Here is a 23105-nt window from a genome sequence, read left to right on the forward strand (position 1 = left end):
GGGGGTACTCGATCGAGTATCCTTGGGTACTCGATCGAGTGTCCGGTTTTACGGGGAATTTTCTCGGGTTTTGTTAATTATGCGATTAAGGTATTTAAGTTCGCCGTCATTGTTTTAATTCACTTTTACCAAAACCTAAAACCTGTTTAAAAGAGAAAGCAACCAGTTCATCTTCCTAATCGCATTCTTAGCAATTCCCGGAGTTCAGACGGTCGGTTCTTGTCGTTGTTTGTATCGTTGGATTCCTTGCGTCGAGGTTAAGATCTACGTACCCTTTTTACTGTCTTTCCCTTGTTTTGGTTAAACCCTAATTTAGAAATTGGGGGTTTTTATGTGTAGTGTGTGATGTGTAGTCTCTGTATGTTATATGATAGGAGGAGGGTTTATAGAAGAGGCTTTTTGAGACAGCTGTTGATACCGTCTGTCTGTTGTGCTTTCCAGGTAGGATTTCCTACTCAGTATTAGTCCCATAATGGGATGTTGGTGATGTGCTGTATTTAGTTGTTTGATATAATGATTGTACTGTGTTTGTGGTTGTGATTGTTGTTGATGGTTCTCGAGATGCGTTCTCGGCTGAGTGGGGTCACTTGCGGGAGTGACTTCACGCCCTAGTTTCGCCCTTCGTGGAACCCGCCACGGAAGGGGATGTGCACATTAATGGACGGGGTTATCGCTCGGTATGATGAGCGGGGCTTAGGTGGGAACGGCTGCGGTCCCCCATCGGCGGTGGTCCGGTGGACGGTCGGGATTGAGATGATGGGAATTGGTGTGTGTGTGTGTGTGTGTGTGTGTGATTCAAATTGTCTGTTATCTTATTATTGTTATCTATATTGATTGTGTGATTAAGATCCGACCCGGTGTTATTTTGTAAACTGCGGTGATCCATTCGGGGATGGTGAGCGAGATATTGAGCAGGTAATGAGATGAAATCTTGGGATAGCTGGGATGCCACGACAAGATGTTAGGAGTCTTCTTTGTAGCCTTAGTTTATTTACATTTCAGTTAGACAGTCATTTGAGAATAATGTATCGTACTTTGGTTTGGTTTTGAGGATTGTATTTATTCACTAAACTATTTATAATAAACATTGTTTCTTTATTGTTGTTTGATTATCATTGCCTCGGGTAACCGAGATGGTAATGTCTTCATACCTGAGTGGTCCTGGTAAGGCACTTGGAGTATGGGGGTGTTACAAATGGTATCGAGCGACGATCCCGAAACCCGTAACCAATGAACTTAATGAACATAGGGAGTCAATTAAAATGAACCCGGGGTAAAAGTTGTAGGAGCTAGTGCAAAGGCTTGGGAGACGTCCTAAAGTCGCGGGGGTCGCCCTACAACTTTGAACCGGTCACCTAGGAAAGTGTTTGTCGAGTTGTATGTGTGTTTGGTTAACTTGTTTACAAATGTGATGGAATGTGTTGATTGTTGGATGTTCGAAGTTGGAAGTTGAGAAGGTGAAAGAAAAGTGATGATATATAGAAACTGTTGATGAAATGATAACATGTTGGATGATTTACAATGTGGCAATTAATAGCATGATGAAATGATCTCGTAGATATAGAAAAGATGCGTAGTATGCTTATTGTGATATAATATGGTTTATTAAGTTTAGCATGTTAGCATATGACGTAACATGCGGGTAGCTCTTACGAATTAGTGTTACTTGATCGAGTGAGACTGACTCGATCGGGTGGGTTTTTGGCGATTTTGAGTCCAGAATCGAGTTTTGGGGCACTCGATCGAGTAACTAGGGGTACTCGATCGAGTAGGGGGTCACTCGATCGAGTAGCCTAGATACTCGATCAAGTAGGTAAGAGATCAGAAGGTCTGTTTGGGTCTGATGTTTGGGTACTCGATCGAGTATGTAGGGGCACTCGATCGAGTAGCCCGTTACTCGATCGAGTGTGTTTGGGAACTCGATCGAGTGGGTTCTGGGCAGCGTGTTATCGTGTTTTGCGGATTAGTACGTGTGTTTATGTTTACCCTTTCTTATATATAGCTTCAAGATGCCGCCCAAGAGAAATGCTTTGTATGCGAGAGCAGAGCTTATGACCACGGATGACATCGTTAAGATGTTAGAGCACCAGGATGCTCTTACTGAGACCCTGAAGAGAGTGACTGAGGATAAGGATAAGGGTAAGGAAAAGGAGGTTGATCATTCTAAAATCAGCCTCTATATTGCGAGGTTTAACCCGAAAGAGTACAAGGGAGTTGGGGAGCCTAATCTGCTTGATAGTTGGCTGAGAGAGATGGAGAACATCTTAGACTTGGTTCATTGTCTTGATGAGATGAGAGTGGAACAGCTGCGTTTTATCCGAGGGGAGGCGAGGCAAGTGGTGGGATTCGGTGAAGGTGAGTGCTAAGGAAATATATACCAACCAAGGCTTACCTGCTATACCTTGGGAAGAGTTTCGTAGGGCTGTGAGGAAGGAGTTCGACCTGAGGAGCATGTGAGGAGTAAGTTGAGGGAAGAGTTTGATAAGTTTAAGATGGCCCGAGATGTCGGTGGCCGAGTACTACGAGACAGTTCAATGAGAAGTCCAGGTATCTTTGAGGATATGGGTTTGAGTGAAGAGAACCTGGCATTGAGGTTTGAGAGAGGGTTGACTACCAAGATTATGGATAAGTTACCCGTGGGAATCCTTACCGATGTTAAGGAAGCTTATGAGAGGGTGGGAGAGCGAGAGGTTGGTGGAGATGGCTCAGGAGAGGTCCGGTGGTGAGAAGAGGAAGTCTGAGAGCGAGGGTGGTGGCCAATCTAATTACAAGAAAGGCAACTACAATCGATCAAAGGGATTTTCTTCGGGTGGGTTTAGTCTTTGGGGCTTCCTTTGGGCGTGGCGTGGAAGTGTGAGTAATAGTTGGGGAGTGACTGCTTTGGTTGTGGTGGCGTAGGCCACAAGAGACATGAGTGCACGAGTGCACGGGATCTTTCGAAACCGCGCAGAGCTTCGCGAGCAATAGGCCGAGGCTGGATCATGGCCAAACCGGGAGGTCGAGTTACCGAGTGGAGGCAACCGCAACGGCGGTAATTCTTATCGAAACACCGACGAACAACAACAACAATCAAGGGTCGGGTGCTAAGCCGACCGCATCGCATCAAGATCTTGTCCGGGAGGTGACGAGAAGACCGATGGCAAGTTATTCATGATGGAGAAGAAAGCGGTGAGGAAGATGCGCATGTTATCACCAGACATTCCTTGTTAATGGTATTCCTACCTTTGTTTTGTTTGATTCGGGGGCTTCTCAGTCGTTTGTGTCTTCGAGTCATGTTAAACAGTTGGGTTTGAGAGTATATGAATCTGTTAGTGAGCGAGTTTTCATACCTTCGGGTGAGTCTGTATCGTGTGGGAGGTTGTTTAGAGATGTATCCTTGATAGTTGGGCAAGTTCATTTCCCTGTAGACTTGCTAGAGTTTCCTTTTAACGGTTTTGAGATGATAGTTGGGATGGATTGGTTAGGGAAGTATAAAGCCAAGATAGACTGTCATCAAAAGAAAGTGTCTTTGCGAGGTCCTAAGGGTGTTAGTGTATCTTATCGTGGGTTTCTAGTCAAACCCAAAGTCAAGTTGATTGCAGCTGTTACCTTGAAGTCTTACCTGAGGAAGGGGTGTCCTTTGATCTTATGCCATGTGAGAGATGACCGGATAGAGAGTCCGACAGTTGATGAGATACCAGTGGTGGGAGAGTTTCTTCGACGTTTTTCGATGAGATTAGGGGTTACCACCGAGGAGGGAGATAGATTTTACCGTGGAGTTGAAGCCAGGGACGGGGCCAATATCTAAGGCACCGTACCGTATGGGTCCTAAGGAGATGGAGGAGCTTAGGAAACAGTTGGATGATCTGATAGAGAAGGGATACATTAGACCAAGTGTATCGTCGTGGGGAGCACCAGTTCTTTTTGTAAAGAAGAAGGATGGAACTTTGAGGTTATGCATAGATTACAGGGAGCTGAACCGAGTGACAATAAAGAATAAGTATCCTTTGCCAAGGATAGATGACCTGTTTGATCAGTTGAGTGGTGCGTCAGTCTTTTCTAAGATTGATTTGAGGTCGGGGTACCATCAGGTGAAGATTAGAGAGGTGGACATACCAAAGACGGCTTTCACGTCAAGGTATGGCCATTATGAGTATGTGGTGATGCCGTTTGGGTTGTCTAATGCACCGGCAGTGTTTATGGATTTGATGAATAGAATCTTTAGACAGTTCTTGGACCAGGTTGTAGTAGTGTTTATCGACGATATCTTAGTCTACTCTAAGACTAAGGAGGAGCATGAGGAGCATCTGAGGATCGTGTTGCAAACTTTGAGGGATCATGAGTTGTATGCTGTCTGTCCAAGTGTGAGTTGGTTAGAGAAAGTTGCTTTTTCGGGGCATGTGATCTCTAAAGATGGGGTAGTGTGGATCCGGCGAAGATTGAGGCAAAGTGACAAAGTGGGAAGCACCAAAGAATGTTCTTGAGGTTAGGAGTTTCTTGGGTTTAGCTGGATATTACAGACGGTTCGTGAAAGATTTCTCCAAGATAGCTAGACCGATGACAGCGTTGATGAGGAAAGAGAACAGGTTTCGTTGGGATGAGAGTTGTGAGACGGCGTTCCAAACATTAAAGGAGCGTTTGACCACAGCTCCTGTCCTAGCATTACTGAAGGAGCGAGAATTTCGAGGTTTATACAGATACCTCGAAGAATGGGTTGGGATGTGTGTTGATGCAGAATGGTAAAGTGATTGCCTATGCTTCTAGGCAATTGAAGCCTTATGAGGAGAATTACCCTACTCATGACCTGGAGTTGGGTGCAGTGGTGTTTGCTCTCAAGATTTGGAGACATTACCTTTATGGAGCAATCTTTAAGGTATTTTCTGATCACAAGAGTCTCAAGTACATCTTCACTCAAAAGGAGTTGAACATGAGACAGAGGAGGTGGATGGAGTTGATTGGCGACTACGACATGGAAATCATCTACCATGAAGGAAAGGCCAATGTTGTAGCTGATGCTTTGAGTAGGAAGAGTGTACATTCCCTGTGTACAGCTCTATCTTTGATGAGGCTGAGAGATGAGGTGGCGAGTTTTGGGATACATATGATGCAGAAAGGAGATGCCATGGGTGATATGACAAGACATCTTGAGTTTTATGATGATATTCGAGGTAAACAGGCTTTGGATCCTAAGATAGTTGAGTGGAGAGCTGGAGTAGAGAAAGGGACAGTGTCCCGGTTTTCTATTCATACAGATGGTAGTTTGAGGTTTGATGGTAGGTGGTGTGTTCCTAATGATGAGGAGTTGAAAAAGACAATCATGACAGAGGCGCATTGCACACCATATTCAGTTCATCCAGGTGGAGACAAGCTATACAAGGATTTGAAGAAAACGTTTTGGTGGCCTGGGATGAAGAAAGAGACAGCTGAGTTTGTGTCCCGTTGTTTGACATGCCAGAGAGTTAAAGGGGAATAGAGAAGACCACAAGGTAAGATTCAGTCTTTAGAGGTGCCTGAGTGGAAGTGGGAATCCATTTCCATGGATTTTATTGTGGGTTTGCCAAAGAGTCAACAGAATAACAACATGATTTGGGTGATAGTGGATCGTCTGACCAAGTCAGCTCACTTTGTTCCAATGAAAGATACATGGACTAAGGCACAATTGGCTATGGCCTATCGAAAGAACGTGCTTAAGTTACATGGAGTCCCTAAGGACATAGTGTCTGACAGAGATGCGAGGTTTATATCGAGGTTTTGGAAAGAGTTACAGGAATCGTTGGGAACAACTTTGAAGATGAGTACGGCATTTCATCCTGCGACAGACAGGGCAGCGAGAGAACAATCAAGACTCTTGAGGATATGTTGCGAGCTTGTGTGATGGATTTTGGTGGTAGCTGGGAGCAGAGGTTGGATTTGATAGAGTTTTCTTACAATAACAGCTATCACACAAGTATTGGTATGGCACCGTTTGAGGCTTTGTATGGGAGGAGATGTAGGAGTCCAATCTGTTGGGACGATAGTCCGAGGCAAAGTGGTTTTAGGACCAGAGATGGTGCATCAGATGGTGGAACAGATTAAGATGATCAGGGAACGGATGAGAGCAGCTCAGGATCGACAAAAGAGTTATGCAGATCTACATCGCCGGGATATAGAGTTTCAGGTTGGGGATAAGGTTCTTCTGAAAGTGTCTCCTATGCGTGGGGTTATGAGATTTGGGAAGAAAGGCAAGCTAAGTCAGAAGTTTATAGGGCCTTATGAGATCTTAGAGCGAGTTGGGGAAGTTGCTTATCGTCCGGCTTTACCCATTTGCGTTAGAGAGAGTGCATAATGTGTTTCATGTATCGCAGCTGCGGAAGTATGTGAGTGACCCGTCACATGTGTTAGAGGCAGAGAGCTTAGAGCTAGATGAGTCCTTATCATATCTTGAGGTGCCTAAGCAGATTCTAGACCGAAAGGTTAGAAAGACTAGGAGTGGTGAGACAGTTTTGCTTAAGATTTTGTGGTCTAACCACGAGACCGAGGAAGCTACATGGGAGGCAGAGGATATCATGAAAGAGCGTTACCCTTTCCTTTTTGATCAGGTATGTATGGTTACGGGGACGTAACCTTGTTTCTTTTAGGGGGGTAGGAGATGATCGCGAGCAGTTTTTAAGAGTTTTATACCCCTTTTATATGTTGTGTCGGTATGTTTGTTGGGTTAGTATCATGTTTTATGTTGAATTTTGTTTAGCTTTTGAGTCGGGAATGTTGTGGGAGTACCTTTGTTAGGTAGTGGTTTGAACTTCGGGGACGAAGTTCCTTTTAAGGAGGGAAGACTGTAATACTCCGTATTTATATGTCTTGGGGTACTCTATCGAGTAGCCCTTACTCTGTCGAGTAAGGGCAAGTTGCGAAATAAAATAGTTTCTGACCTGTTGGGTACTCGATCGAGTAGCTGGGGTACTCGATCGAGTAAGGGGGTACTCGATCGAGTATCCTTGGGTACTCGATCGAGTGTCCGGTTTTACGGGGAATTTTCTCGGGTTTTGTTAATTATGCGATTAAGGTATTTAAGTTCGCCGTCATTGTTTTAATTCACTTTTACCAAAACCTAAAACCTGTTTAAGAGAGAAAGCAACCAGTTCATCTTCCTAATCGCATTCTTAGCAATTCCCGGAGTTCAGACGGTCGGTTCTTGTCGTTGTTTGTATCGTTGGATTCCTTGCGTCGAGGGTAAGATCTACGTACCCTTTTTACTGTCTTTCCCTTGTTTTGGTTAAACCCTAATTTAGAAATTGGGGGTTTTTATGTGTAGTGTGTGATGTGTAGTCTCTGTATGTTATATGATAGGAGGAGGGTTTATAGAAGAGGCTTTTTGAGACAAATTTGTTGATACCGTCATGTCTCATTGTGCTTTCCGGTAGGATTTCCCTACTCGTATTAGTCCCATAATGGGATGTTGGTGATGTCTTTGTATTTAGTTGTTTGATATAATGATTGTCTTGTGTTTGTGGTTGTGATTGTTGTTGATGGTTCTCGAGATGCGTTCTGGTACCGAGTGGGGTCACTTGCGGGAGTGACTTCACGCCCTAGTTTCGCCCTTCGTGGAACCCGCCACGGAAGGGGATGTGCACATTAATGGACGGGGTTATCGCTCGGTATGATGAGCGGGGCTTAGGTGGGAACGGTGCGGTCCCCCATGGCGGTCGGGTCCAGTGGACGATCGGGATTGAGATGATGGGAATTGGTGGTGTGTGTGTGTGTGTGTGTGTGTGTGATTCAAATTTATCTGTTATCTTATTATTGTTATCTATATTGATTGTGTGATTAATCTTGACCCGGTGTTGTTTTGTAAACTGCGGTGATCCATTCGGGGATGGTGAGCAGATATTGAGCAGGTAATGAGATGAGTACTGGGATAGCTGGGATGCCACGACAAGATGTTAGGAGTCTTCCGCTGTAGCCTTAGTTTATTTACATTTCAGTTAGACAGTCATTTGAGAATAATGTATCGTACTTTGGTTTGGTTTTGAGGATTGTATTTATTCACTAAACTATTTATAATAAACATTGTTTCTTTATTGTTGTTTGATTATCATTGCCTCGGGTAACCGAGATGGTAATGTCTTCATACCTGAGTGGTCCTGGTAAGGCACTTGGAGTAAGGCACTTGTGAAACCCTAATTTCACAAGCATAATTCATCAATTTTGAATGTTAATCAACAAATCAAAAAATTAAATTAAACCTAATTTCACGAACAATCTAACACGATAATCAAACTCTAAGTTCAACTAATTTAATCGACGAATTAAAAAATTACAAAGAGATCAAAATATAAACGCTAATTTCACAAAAAAATAATCATCAATTTCGAAATTTTACCTCGAATTAACAGGCTCCATTGATTTAAGCAGGGTCGAAGAGGTAAATCGTTGAAAAGATTGATCGTTCAGTATGTGACGATCGATCGTAGAGAAAGAAAAAGCTAGGGTTGTCGAAGATGTTGATAGTAGAAGAGAGAGAAAGAAAGGAGAAATAGAAAACGACTAAGGATTGGAAAATTGGAAGGTCGTTTGATTTTTTCAAAAGTACAGTCATCCGTGTTATTTTTAGATTTCAATAGTGGTTCTCATTATACTAGTGGTTCTCACCGGATTCCGACCCTATATAGATATATATAAAAGATATATAAAATGTGAAAGGGTGATTTATAGACTCTAAATCATACGGTAGTGCGGTGCCCTATGCACCACTTTTATTTAATTATTAAGAGAAAAACAAAGAGGTAAAACAAAAACAAAGTACATAACTTCATCAAAGCAATTCTCTCAAACTCGTAACGAAGTTGTTAATGTAAGACTCCTCTAGACCTTGTTTGAACAACAAGTCCCTCCATTTAGCATTGTTTGCCCTAACTTGCTTTCCAACTTCACCTTCTTCATCCATCACCAACTCGACCGCCTTGCAAATGGCCTCCCTGCTGATGAAGCCATCATCCTCCCCCTTCTCGACCTCGACCCCAACTTTCATATCCACACTCATGACCCTTGCATTAATATACTGATCAAGGCCTTGAGGCATCAATACTAATTGACAACCTCCCATCAATGCTTCTGAGAGCGACCCCGTGCCACAATGTGTCACAAAGCATCCAACAGAAGGATGTTGCACGATTAACGGTTGTTGCACCCAACCCCCGTACACTATTCCTTTTCCTTTCGTCCTCTTTGCGAATCCTTCTGGCAAGGCCGACTCTATTGTTTCATAGCCTTCTGGCGGCTTAATGGCCGCCAGAAAAGGCTTACCTGCAAAACGTTGATGATTTAGGATTGCTGAACGGAATTTCCCTAGTAACAGACAACTAGTCTTCCTTAAGACGAAGACATTCGTCCTAATAATAAAATGGGTCAAACATCATCCCGTCCCACATGGGTATATATAGGACAATTCTTTTGTTATGACCAATATATTCTGAGTTTCTCTTATTTCTTTCACGTAGATATATTTGACCTGTTTTAAATTTAAGACGTATATTTCGTCTTAAAATGATTTTCATATGTAATCCATAAAATCATGATATTTTCAAATGTGGTCCAGAAAATCACTACTACGACTGTCCTATGTGGTACAAATGTACAATTTGTGTACTGTAATACTCCCTCCGGCTTGCTATTTTCTTCCCATTTCATTATAATACTCCTCACATATATTAGACAAACGGGAAGAAAAATAAAAGCTAGAAGGACTATTAGATTTTGTACTAGGTGCGTTGTACTTTCATATTATTCAAGTTGTCATTATAATAATTTCTGATTCCACATTTTTTCGTACTTTCGATTTTATCTATAAGAGACTACGTACATAGTTACATACCTGTAAGCTCGAGTCCGAGAACAAGTTCATCAAACTGTTCCTTGTTAAGGAACCCTTCACTCCCAAGTGCACAATAAACCACAGTTCCATGACCAAACCCGTTTAACCAACTATCAAAGTATTCATCTAGTTTAGTAGTGGGAGGGTCCGGAACAACAAAACCCGCTAATAAAACGGGTTTACCAAGATGCTTTTCAAGAAAGTCAGCATAAACCCCATCCATCTCCCTACCACTTCTAAACCCTATACCCACACAATCTTGAATCCCCAAGTCTTGTTTCTCTAAAAAAGTCTTTCCATTCCCAAAATCACTCGAAAACACCCTCGCTAAGGCCCGCGCCTCGTGGGCATGAAGCCTTATCGAGGAGCTAGGGAACCCTGGGGGTGGTTCGATAAGATCAGCCTCCGTAATACGGTGGTTTAAGGGTAAATTCCTTGCTTGGAAGTTGCAATAAGCAAACATTGCTACATAAAAAATAGCATAGTAAATGGGCTTAGCCCCATGTTTAAGGGCAACCTGAGGGACCCATTCAGGTGAGTCAAAGAATAAAAAGTCGGGTTTGAGTTGGGCCATATAAGAGTCAATTTGGTCGCGAGTCAAGTCTCTCGCGGCCATAATTTTAGTCCTAGCCGATGGGAGGACATCATTAGTAGTTTCGGCACCAGCTGGTAGGCCGTCAACAGGTGGTATAGTAATAGGATAAAAGGTAAGGAAGTTAGGATGATGGTTAAGAGAATTTAATTTGAGTTGAGTTTTAGTAGGTAGGAGAAATGAAATAATGTGACCTCTTTGGGCAAGTTTGTTGGCTAAATGGAGGTATGAAGTGAGGTGACCCATGGCAAACCAAGGGTACATTGCTATGTGCAAAGGCTTCTTCTCTTGAGTAGACATTTTTGGTATGATTTATGTTTAACTAATAATAGAATGAAATTTGTGTTGGATGGACTTAGTTTATATTTAGTACAAAAGTATAAAAGTCAGTTGCATGCATGCATGGATATTAAAGAGAGGTATGACGAGAGGTTGAAATGTGTATGGTGGACTGGGGCCTGGTGGTAGTTGCTGTACCCTGTGAATTAGAAAATGGAAAAATTCAGCAAATCATTAAATAACTCATTTAGGGAAATTAATGGGTTTGTGGGGCTATGCTCTTCACAGTCTTTATCTTTTATACGGAGTAAGAGTAAGTCTCTCTTAATATTCCTTTCGAACCAGACAAATAGTAACATATGAACATATCTTATTTGGCCTAAGAAATGACTAAGTTACCCTTATACTCCACTAGTTATTTACATGTTTTGCATCAAATGTCCCAGCCACCCACTCGCTCAATGTTTAATTACACAATACTCCCTCCAATTCACTGTTTTCTTCCCTATTTCCTTAAACGGATTATTCATGTTTTCTTCCCCTTTCCATTTTTAGTAAGTTTTGCACACATACAATGACCATATTGCCCTTGTTATATTTTTTTATTTACATTTTTTGCCACTTATTACTTAGACATTTTACACTAATCATAACCCATAACCCAACCCATTAACCACTAAACCCATTTAACTTAACCCAGCCCACCCCATTAAGAACCCAATTACCCTAATGATTCGCGCCTTATTAACCCCCTCCCCTGCGTAAACCCTACTTTCTCTTTCTTCCGCCATTTTCGTCCTCCCTTTCTCTCTCTAAAAGCTTAGAAAAAAAACCCTAAAATCAAGCGCCACTTTTCCCTATTCTCTCCTGTTTTCTGATCTAATCTTAGATCTAAACTCTGAAACTGTTAAATCTTCACATAATCATCCCCACGATGAATTTTTCCCCAAAAAACATTGAATTTGAAGTTGATGACGGCAGTTGTTTTTTCAACAACTCCGGTTTTGATTACGATCATGTGCATGATGATATTGTGACTCAATCTCCTGATGTGGTGACTAAATATGTTGATGTTATGCCGGAATCTGGTGATATGATGCCGGAATCTGGTGAATTTATGTCGGAATCTGGTGATATGATGCCGGAATCTGGTGATTTTATGCCGGAATCTGGTGATTTGATGCCGGAATCTGGTGATTTTCTCACTGAAAACTCCGTTCCTATCCCTGATTCTGGTGATTATGTCCCTGATTCGTTGGGGGAAATGGATACTATGGTTCCGGATTATTGCATGCATGAGCAGATTGAGTTAGAAGATGATGAGGGGAAGGCTAGGGAGGAGATGGCGAGGTTTATGAAGGAAGATGTTGAGAGCAGGACACAAAAATGGCTAGCGAGGCAAAACTCGCCTGAGCATAGGCGTTGGTTTCTGGAGGAATTGGCTACGTATTGGCCATTGTTTGGGCTTGAACTTGAAGCTTTAGTTAAAGAGGAAAAGAAAGCTGAAGATGAAGGGAGGTCTAATTCTCATTCTGTTGCTTTTTTTTTTTTGTTGTTGAGGACTAATGATGAAGATGTCGCCTAAATTGGGTTATTTACTCTTAAAATTAATTTTTAATACTCAATGATTACGGTTTTTGAGAGCATTTTTTGCCAAGAACGACACAATCCAAACATTACGCCACCACAGTGATATGTGATGAGGCTATGTCTGGGTTGTGTTGTTGCTTTGTTCGAAACCAAAATGACTAAATTGTTGATGTCTTACAACAAGTGCACAGGCGCCTTTTACATTTCATTAATGATCATAGTTCAAAATAAGTTGTGCAAAGTTGAAAATTAACCATAGATTACTGCTTCTTCAAAATGTGCTTGTTGTCTGATGGTTGTTGTGCTTCTTCAAAATGTGGTTGTTGTTCGATGCTTGTTTCGCTTCTTCAAAATCTTCAACCTGCATGCTTGCTTCCTTGCATCTGCTTGTACACATACTACTACACATACTACTTCTTGCATCTGCCTGTACACATACTACGAAACTTGTTATGCCATTAGTACATTACTACCATGTTGGTCAGTAATGTTACCAACGAGTTCAATGTCACATGTTGGATCATTATGCAATGACTTTGATGATCGTAGCACTTCCTCAATGCTACCGCATTGTTAATTGTATTGACTAAATCACCGATAGAACTACCATGCCCTGCATTTTCTACATATCTTATGCACTCCTTAACTAGTTCCACATCAGCATCCAAATACTCGGGTAGTATACCACCACGCTAATTTAGACTTGTGCGGATGAGAACTGGATAATCATTCCCACCTTTTAGTTGCATTATTTCTAACATGCATGCCTACAATGTGATGAAAACGTAGTTAAGTTTAATTACTTCTAAGTCTTCAAATGCTTTGGTTGTATTTTCTACCAATTCACTCACTACTTTGGACTTTTTCTTCATTGAAGTGATTGAATTGCTCTAAAAAACCCAAGTCTAGTACATTTAAATCTGGAGAATTTGGTGGTTGATAACTGAATTCAATATTCCACCCATCTTCAGTTGCTGCCCTTTTGAAATCTGCATCCTTGTTGGTAATATGTGGTCTGGCATTGTCCTGTTGTTACATGATGTTTTTACTGTAATTTGATGGCCATTTAGCTTTTATGGCTGGCAGCACCTTGTTGATCACCATTTCTTTTGTGACCTGTTTATTAATTGACTCAATACATTTAGTTTCCATTGTCCCTGCACATCTATTTTTGGATTTCCTCTTAGCTGGAACCTCCATTACAAATGGCCATAAACCCAACTTCCCATCATAGATTACTTCCTTATTAGGACCATATTTGGGTCTTAAAACAGCACACATGAACATAACTTTAGTAATGAATCTTTTGGATTGGCATGTTCTATGAGGTCTTTTTTCCCTTTTACCCACATAAAACCTTTGACTAGGTTTGGTTATAAAAAACCATTTTTCATCCATATGAACAACATTACTTTGATCCTTAAAAGTAAATTTTTTGGACACTTGATCATATTGTAAATGTTGAAGGCAATAAATTAATTTATCAAGCTTATTGGCATCTTTCAAACCTGGCTTTATTGCATTTGTGTGAGAGTTGATATGGTCTTCGCCACCCATCGTTAATTGTGGATTGACTCACCCCATCCCATCGCAACTTCTTGTTGAGTTGTCCTCTTCAACAGATCAATACTCTCTAGCTTTTCAGTATCAAAGTGAAGCCTGCTTTTCAATTTTCGCCTTTCGGTTTCCATTGTTCACATTTATTACTTGTCCGCTTGTCTTTGTCTATTTCCTTCATTCCATATGTCCGTGATTGTCTTCCTGCAAACCCCAAACCGAGATGCCACTTCGACATTGCACCATACTTGGGTTTTCCATTTATTGATTTTTCTAGTAAGACTTGAATAATTCTTGATCTTTCTAAGTTGTCAAGATTCTTTGTTTTCATTTATTGAAAGATTTTTTTGGCTGGATGATAATAAATGAAAGTGTTTGTTTTAATTTGGATGCTTATAAATTAAAGGGTTGTTTTGGTTGGATGCTTATAAATGAAGATCTTTGGTGATCTTGATAAATGAATGTATATATAGACAACTTCAACTTTGCACAATTTAAATTTGGATTTTTGGCGCATAAATGAAATGTTCTTAAATTTTGGCACCTAATTTAAATTTTGGTGCCAAATTTATTATGGTGACTAGCTTGAAGTAACTTGACTTTTGACATGTTTGGTCTTTGGTTGAAGGACAGCCAACTTGGTTGATTAATCAAAGAGAGCCCTGCAAAATTCTGAAGTCCTCTATTCCAGAAATTTTAGACGTTTTCTTTGTTTAATTAGTGTACAGTAGTTTTTTTAAGTTGTTCATTAGCACTAAGTACTGTAATTTATTCCTAAATCGTGTATTATTGTAAAATGGAGGCATGTCTCCATAGGTAATGGTTGTTTAACAACCTGTTTTCTGTAAAAAAAAAATGAATCAGTGTAGTTTTTGGAAGGACTAATTATGGATGGTTAGTCTCTTCTCTAAAAGAGATTAACGGGTCTGCTTTTTTTTTTGGAGGGAACCATTACTAACATTAAGCAATGGTGGTCCCTTGTTTATTTTCTAATTAATCTTTACCCCTCTCCATTCTACAAGGCCCACATGGTACAATATATACATTGTTTACTCCCTCCTTAATTCTTGTGCCGCCAAACAAGGGGAAGAAAACCATGAATTGGAGGGAGTATATTATTATTGTGGTCCCATTCAAAACTTCCAACTTTACTCCTAACTTTTCCACCTTTTCTTAAATAACCCATTTTTCGTTATATTACCATTTGTCTGGATCAGAGGGAGTATGGCACTATCTTAAATAACTCATTTTTCCTTATATAGCGACACTAGGACCGAATTTCAGTAATACCATGGACATTTTAGTAATTTTTCCATTGTTTTCATTTCCCTACACAAGAACTTGAAATTCAAATTAGTCTTTTAATAAAGGGTTTTTTGTCAAACACAACCTTTAAAAAAAAGTTTTTTCCAAACACCACCTTTAAAAAAAAAAGTTTGTAAAACACAACCTTTAATAAATTTTTTGTTGCCAAACACGACTTTTTGACTGAATCACTTAACATTTTGCAATGGGGTAACTTTCAATCGATGTTTGGGATAGGAAACGATGTCGGTTTGAGGTGTTCTTGGACTCGTTGGAAAGGTGGAAATACAAGCTTTCCATGGGTTATAAACACGATGGTCAAAGGTGGACTTATGTGGGGTCTATTGTTGTGTAAAGTAAGGCTGGTCGGAGAGATTAGCGGGTGGTCGAGGATTTTTAGTGGGTCTTTTAATGAGGTTAAGATGCTTTGTTTGGTCTGAAAATTGGTATGTAGGTAGCAGGGAGTGCAAAGTAGGTCTTAGTTGTGTTGTTTGTGGTGGTTGGTGGTTGAAAGTGGTGGTTCGAGGGAGTTAAATTGGAGGTAAAAAACAATCAAAAGAATGTCAAAGTAGGATTTTTTTGTGTGGGTCAATTCACTCACCTCAAACCACCACTTACAACAAACAACCACCAAAAGCAACACAACTACGACCTACCTTACACTCCCTTCTATATATATACCAAATTTTAGACCAAATAAAATAACCTAACCCCATTTAAAGACCCACGAAAAACCCTATGACCACTCGCTTTAGAGTTAGCCTCTCCAACCAGCCTTACTTTACACATCAATTGGCCCCACATAAGGCTACCTTTGACCATCGTATTGATAACCCCTGGAAAGCTTGTATTTCCACCTTTCCAACGAGTCTAAGAACACCTCAAACTGACATCGTTTGCTATCTCAAACGTCGACTGAAAGTTACCCCATTGCAAAATGTTAAGTCCTTCGGCCAAAAAGTCGTGTTTGACAACGAAAAATTTATTAAAGGTTGTGTTTTACAAACTTTTTTTTTAAAGGTGGTGTTTGGAAAAAACGTTTTTTTAAAGGTTGTGTTTGACAATAAACCCTTTAATAAAAGGTAATATAGGAATATTTCAATACAATTACAACCCGAAAAGCTTCGATGATATCGTGTTTACCATTTTCAAAAGATTGTTCAACTGGAGGCATCAAATAATGATATAGGCCCGGTCTAAAGCAATAACATAGCTTCATTAATTCCCATTTATAAACCAATTTAACTGCAAATTAGTCAAATAATCAAGATTGATATCAATTTCAAATTTTGTTGAAAAAGACGGTTTGATGGCACTTTGTGAAGTCCATAAATTGGAGATTGATTGCGGTAATGAACTGCGAGAAGATGTATGATACTACTCCCTCGTATTCTCTATGTTCTTCTACATTAGTTTTTGGGTAGAATTTAGTCGTGTGATGATATGTGGATGTAAATAAAAGTAGAAGAGAGAGTGTGGGGTTATAAGTTATTATAACCACAAAAGATAGACAAATAAGGAAAGTGAGAGATCTTTGTGAACACAAATTCTTGTTTGTGACGGACGCTATCCGTCACAAACAAGAGACGGGGCGAATAGATACCGTATTAGCAATATGGGCCGGATAGTAGTGGGATAGTGGGGTATGTTTGAAATATATAATATTGTGTTAGATTGTGAGTGGGAAACATATTGTACAATTGCAATTAATGCCAACATACATGAAAAACATCACCATATCATCTTTACGTCAAATGCTAATCAACTCTCCAAACTTCCTACCTCATCTATGGACACAATATTCCATCAACCCTAATCCACTCATTCTTCATAATCATACATTAAAATTATCATCAAATCTTCATACTTTTCTCACAATCATAATCATCCATTCAAAGTATCATCAAATCTTCATACTTTTCTCACAAAACCATGGATATATGGTTGGGAACTCGATAATGGAGGATGAAAATAATCAACAAATTGTTGATGTTGAGACCGCTAATTCTGTCGGCTGATGGTGTATTGGTTGATGGTAAAGACGGTGATTTTGCGACGATGTTGATGAGCAAAGGTTTGTTTTTTATTTATTTTTATGAGATTTTTGTGACGATTTTTTGACAAATTTAGTCGCATAAATGTTAGAATGCAATGTTTGTGTTGTTGATGAATTTTTTTGACGATTTAGATTAGTAAAGGATTGTATTTATTAAGCTATTTATTCATATTTTTGTTCATGAGATTTTAGAGCAATTTTGACGGGTTTTTTTCATGAGATTTTTGACGATTTACATGAGATTTTAGGTCAATTTTTAGATTAATATTTGGGAGTGAATCTGTGTTGATGTTGTTGGAGTTGAAGATGAAGATTAATTGTGCATAAGCTAACGTCTATAAAACTAACAACAGCTAACTTTAAAGAAACACAAATGTGTTTTGAACAGATTATCATTTTAGGTTATAGTGTGACCATTTTAGAGTTCAGTGTTGTCACTTTAACCAAATCTTAAAATTTGGTTGCTCGTTATAGGTACTGATATTTCATATATGTTAGCATTGTCTAGTGTATAGTGTGACCATTTTCTAGTTCAGTGTTGCTCTTTTAACCAAAAGGCATTCTTCTGTTTACCTTGTCATAGGAACTAATCTGTAATATATGTTACCATTGTGTAGTGTACACCGTCACCATTTTAGACTTCAGTGTTACCTTTTTAACCAAACCTAGTTATTTTGTTTATCTTGTCATAGGTATTAATATTTAAACTTTAAATGGTGACAATATGACTAAAGTTGGTTACATTTTGATTTACTGTTAAAATGTGACCATGATAGTTATGATATGTAGACGTTGTAGTATGAAATGTGACACCATCTTGTGTGTGTTTAAAACTTAAAATGGTGACGTTCTGACTAAATATGGTTACATTCTGATGTACTGTTAAAATGTGACCATTATAGTTGTGATATATAGTTGTTTTACTATGAAATGTGACAGCATGTTATGTGTTTAAAACTTAAAATGGTGACATTCTGACAAAAGTTGTTTACAATTCAGTGTTGCCTTTTTAAGATCTTTAATATATGTTACCATTGTGTAGTGTAGGCTGTCACCATTTTAGACTTCAGTGTTTTTTTTAACAAAACCTAGTTTTTTTGTTTATCTTATCATAGGTATTAATCTTTAAAATTAAAATGGTGACATTATGACTAAAGTTTGTTACATTCTGATTTACTGTTAAAATGTGATCATGATAGTTATTATATGTATACATTTTAGTAAGAAATGTGACAGCATGTTGTGTGTGTTTACAACTTAAAATGGTGACATTCTGACTAAATATGGTTACATTCTGATAAACTATTAAAATGTGACCATTATAGTGTGATATGTAGTTGTTTTACTATGAAATGTGACAGCATGTTATGTGTTTAAAACTTAAAATGGTGACATTCTGACAAAAGTTGTTTACAATTCAGTGTTTCCCTTTTAACCAAAGCTTAATATATCTTATCATAGGTACTGATGTATCAGGTTGTTTACTTGGAATAAAAGCTACAAATGGGAACACATCTTCATCTTGTATAAGAAACATTCGCAACTTAAGGGATTTAGTATTAATAAATCAACTATCTCATCGCCAAATGTCAGAATGTTTTTGATGCAAGAGCTGTCGTGGGTAATCTATTTATTAAAGCTAATGAGGAGGTCGAATTGTTGCTTTCTAAGCTTAATATGGAGGAAGATCAACCAACCGTAGATGTGTCTGTGCCTTATATTCTTGACCTCGTACGTTGTACGACAAAGGGTCACAATCAACAAAAAAAGGAACATGTGGACGAGGAAGAAGGCTAGGAAAGGGACTGAAGTTGGGGCAGAGGGGAGTATTATGTACGTCGTTGTGCCGCGTCTGATATGACATACCATCTACGTTGCGCTCCCTCGCTTGTTTGACTAATATGGACTAAATCGGTTAATGTCACCAAAGTAGTGGACTAATGTTGTCATGTTTGATTGTATGTTTTTGCTATTTAAATGGTTTTTTTTTGGTAAACTTCGAAGCTTACCTTGTGACAGATTTGTGTAAACATTCTGATATATACCAATATTTGCTTATTTTGCTCACATATGTGACCATTCTTGCTCACAAATGTATCATTGTTTGCTCAATATGATACCATTTTAACTAATAAATATATAAATATATGAAAGATCAATATCTATGACAAGATAATATGTTCTGGTTAAAAGGGTAACACTGAACTCTAAAATGGTCATATTATACACTACACAATGCCAACATATATGAAAGATCAGTACATATTCTGTTCTTTTACACAATACAATCTCTATAAAATGGTCACATTATACACAATGCCAACATTCACAATGCCATATGTTACCATTTTAACTAGATAATATGTTCTTTTTTGGAAGGTGATAAAAAAAATGTTAGCTTTCCTAACATAAATGACCAACCATGATCACACATATATCAGGGTGGATTTCTGTTTACAGCCAAACATAATACTCTAAAGATGGTGACATATAAATAATTGTTGAACATGTTACCACCTTAAGATGAACATGTTACCACCAAAACATGTGCATTGTTATAAAAAGTCAAGTCTTGGAAACATAAGGACTAAATGATCAGTTCTGCTTCATAACCACATGGTCACATTGCTGCACAACATTAAAATGTGACCACATTACTACTAAACTGTCATCACATTGTTCTACATAGGTCACAACTGTCACAAAAGAAGGATTGTCGCACAATCCTTACCACCATGAACGTCTAAAAAGTCTTACCCAAAATATTACATCATTAACCAAACAACCAACTACTACGTCAAAATATTACACTGTTAATCTAACAACGACGCTTACATTAACCCATCTTCATTTCTTCTTGCCAGGCTTTTGGGGATGGGTTGGGGAAGGGGCATGATCCTTAGCGTTGTTATAAACTGGACCTCATGGGGGACGATCTCTAGCACAGGTGTACCTCAGCTCATAAGACCGGGCTGGTGCCGCTTCCGGAATGCCAATGTCGTCTATCCCAGGTCAAACGAGGGTTGGAGCACCACGTTGTCCATAGCCTTATCTACTTGATCAAGCATGGCAATGAAGGCAGCATAGAAGACGAGGTCGTTTTCCAATTGTTGCGTGAAGGTCTGCTCCGATTCTTCCGCTTCTCCGCCATCTGTCTGCTGCTTTTGTGCTCTCACTCCTTCAGAACGGTAGGCTCCGCCTCCATTTATGTTGCCATTTTACGATTTTTACTATTAACAAACATGTCACCATTTTAGAGAAAACATGTCACCACATTAAGCTAAGCTTATTACACTACTCTAATGCTCAACTCAATTAAACACATCTACAACTAAGGTTATTACATTTTAATACTATAAAATATGTCATCATTCTTGCTACTTATTGTTACCATTTTTAAATGCTTTCACATACATTCAGCCACATCAACAAATAAGTACATCAGCTAACAAAGAAGGCGACATTTTTAATACTAACAAACATGTCACCATTCTAGAAGCATAGCTGTCACCATATTAAACTAAACTTATAACATTATTATAATATTCATCTCAATTAAAAAAATGTACATATTACAGCTTAGATGGTCACATTTATAACTATAAAATATGTCATCATTCTGCCTATTTATTGTTACCATTTTTTGTATGCTTTCACATTTAATCAACTACAACTTAAAATAGGTACCTCAGATAACATAAAAGGTCACTTTTTTTTAGTATTAACAGACATGTCGCCATTTCAGACTCATAGATGTCACCATATTAAACTTAACTTATAACACTACTATATTACAGCTAAGATGGTCACATTTAGAACTATAAAATTTGTCATCATTCTGCCTACTTATTGTTACCATTTTCTTATGTTTTCACATTCAATCAACCACATTCTAAAATAGGTACCCCAGCTAACTAAGATGGTCACATAGTAACACTCAAACATATGTCATCATACATCCTAATTATGGTTGCCATTTTCAGATGTTGCTACTTATAAACAATAACATCATCAAATGGGTACATCAACTGACTAACATTATGACATATTACCAACTAATATATTTTATAAGTGACGCCATATGTGACCATGTTTTAACCTTAGATGTTACCCTGTTCAGCTTAGACCAAACCAGGCAAAAAAAATGGTGATAAAAAAATTCTGATAATTAAGAAGGTTACATTTTTAACTAAACATATGAACATTTTATAAGTGACACTATATGTGACTATGTTTAAACCTTAGATGTTACCCTGTTTAGGATAAACGAACCCAGGTAAAAAAATGGTGAAAAAAAAACTCTGATAAGAAGGTTACACTTTTAACTAAACATATGAACATTTTATAATTGACATGTGACCATGTTTTAACCTTAGATGTTACCCTGTTGAGGTTAGACGAACCCAGGCCAAAAAATGGTGATAAATAAACTTTGATAAGAAGGTTACATTTTTAACTAAACATATGAACATTTTATAAGTGACACCATATGTGACTATGTTTTAACCTTAGATGTTAACCTGTTGAGGTTAGACGAACCCAGCCAAAAAATAGTGATAAATAAACTCTGATAAGAAGGTTACATTTTTAACTAAACATATGAACATTTTCCAGAATACATGGTCACATTTTCAACTTACCGTCTACTATGCTTGCCTGTCCCTTGCTCTTCTTTCTGCCACTTTCACAACTTTGTCAAGTGCATCTGCATGCCAACATAACCCATTAGTTGTACACATAAAAAAAACAGATCTAAAATCATTAAAACAACAAATTTGCTAAGATTCACCTTGCAAACCATCATCTTCGGATCCTGAAACTTCCTTACCATTGACTTCGCATTCCTTTTCACTATTGATTTTTACCTTTTCACTAAGATTACAACTCTAAACCTCTCTAATTTGGATAAAATTCTCATTTTTGTATCAACAACCCTAGATCTACAAATCAAAACACAAGATTCAAGCCTTTTTAACATAAAACAAACAAAAAAACAATAAAATTATCAACTTTAAGTAAAAAACGACATAGATATTTAAACTTTTTGCATAATTAAAAAAACCCAACACAAAAATCAACTTTTTACCTTCGATTGATTTTTTCCAAGCTTCTTTGGATGTGTTTTTTTAGCATTTTTTTACCCAGATCTTGATGGAAATGTTACCACCTTATTTGATGGAGATGAAGATGATGTTTTTAGAGAGAGGAATTAATTTGGATTTTGAAAATTGGATGAGAGAGGAAAGATGGATTCTGAAAATTGGGTGATGGTGATTACTGCAAAAGAGAAAAAAGAGCACTAGTCGTCTGGGAAAGCTCCCATATTTTGTTTTTTCTTTTTTTTTAATTATTTTTTTATCATGTATTGTCAAATCAACTTTAAACTAATTAATATAAAAATGGGTCAACTTTTACCCATATTAACCAATATGGTATGGAACCGACCCGTCTCTCCCTTGTGACAGATAGTGCATGTCACAAGGGAGACTAATTGGTGAACACGAATTTGTCGTTGTAGGAAATGTGGAAGATGTTAGAGAATAGGAGGGAGTATGATTTTGTATTTTGATGATAGAATATGCTTGGTTTAATTCAGAGAAGATGAATATAAAAAAACGGATAATTCACGCGGTACCCCTAAGGTTTGCCATTTTGCACGAAATACCCAAAATTTTGATTCGGAAATCTTAAAGAGGTCATAACTCGTGTTTATGAGTTCCAAAAGTAACGAATTTTTTTTCTAAATCGCTCATCTTTCCGAGAACTACAATTTGAAAAAAAAAAATTGTCGCATTTGGATTACGCTACTAGGAGTTATTGTGCGTCAAAGTTTTTTAGACCGAACAAACGTTGAGTGATCATATCTCTTGGTCACGAGTTCCAAACTCGTCAAACTT

General features: G+C 38.4%; 1 protein-coding gene and 1 long non-coding RNA gene across 2 annotated transcripts; both read right to left on the bottom strand.

Annotated features, from left to right (window-relative positions):
- Window positions 1–8679: 8679 nt before the first annotated feature.
- Window positions 8680–10736, bottom strand: LOC141658986 (cyanidin 3-O-galactoside 2''-O-xylosyltransferase FGGT1-like). The gene is made up of 2 exons (XM_074465692.1): window positions 9830–10736; window positions 8680–9261 (listed from the first exon to the last, which is right to left on the bottom strand). The coding sequence occupies exons 1-2, from the start codon at window positions 10719–10721 to the stop codon at window positions 8771–8773; spliced, it is 1383 nt and encodes a 460-aa protein (XP_074321793.1). The 5' UTR covers window positions 10722–10736; the 3' UTR covers window positions 8680–8770.
- Window positions 10737–19951: 9215 nt separating this feature from the next.
- On the bottom strand, window positions 19952–22138 carry LOC141658987 (uncharacterized). The gene is made up of 3 exons (XR_012549556.1): window positions 21998–22138; window positions 21849–21913; window positions 19952–20438 (listed from the first exon to the last, which is right to left on the bottom strand). It is a non-coding gene; the product is annotated as an uncharacterized LOC141658987 (long non-coding RNA).
- Between the last annotated feature and the right edge of the window lie 967 nt (window positions 22139–23105).

This window comes from Silene latifolia, chromosome 6 (genome assembly GCF_048544455.1).
Source record: "Silene latifolia isolate original U9 population chromosome 6, ASM4854445v1, whole genome shotgun sequence".
In the NCBI taxonomy this organism is placed as follows: Eukaryota; Viridiplantae; Streptophyta; class Magnoliopsida; order Caryophyllales; family Caryophyllaceae; genus Silene; species Silene latifolia.

Coding starts and splice junctions, on each gene's coding strand:
- LOC141658986 (XM_074465692.1), bottom strand. CDS start 10,721: ATGTCTACTCAAGAGAAGAAGCCTTTGCACATAGCAATGTACCCTTGG. Junction 9,262..9,829: donor TCTCGGACTCGAGCTTACAG/GTATGTAACTAT, acceptor AACGTTTTGCAG/GTAAGCCTTTTCTGGCGGCC.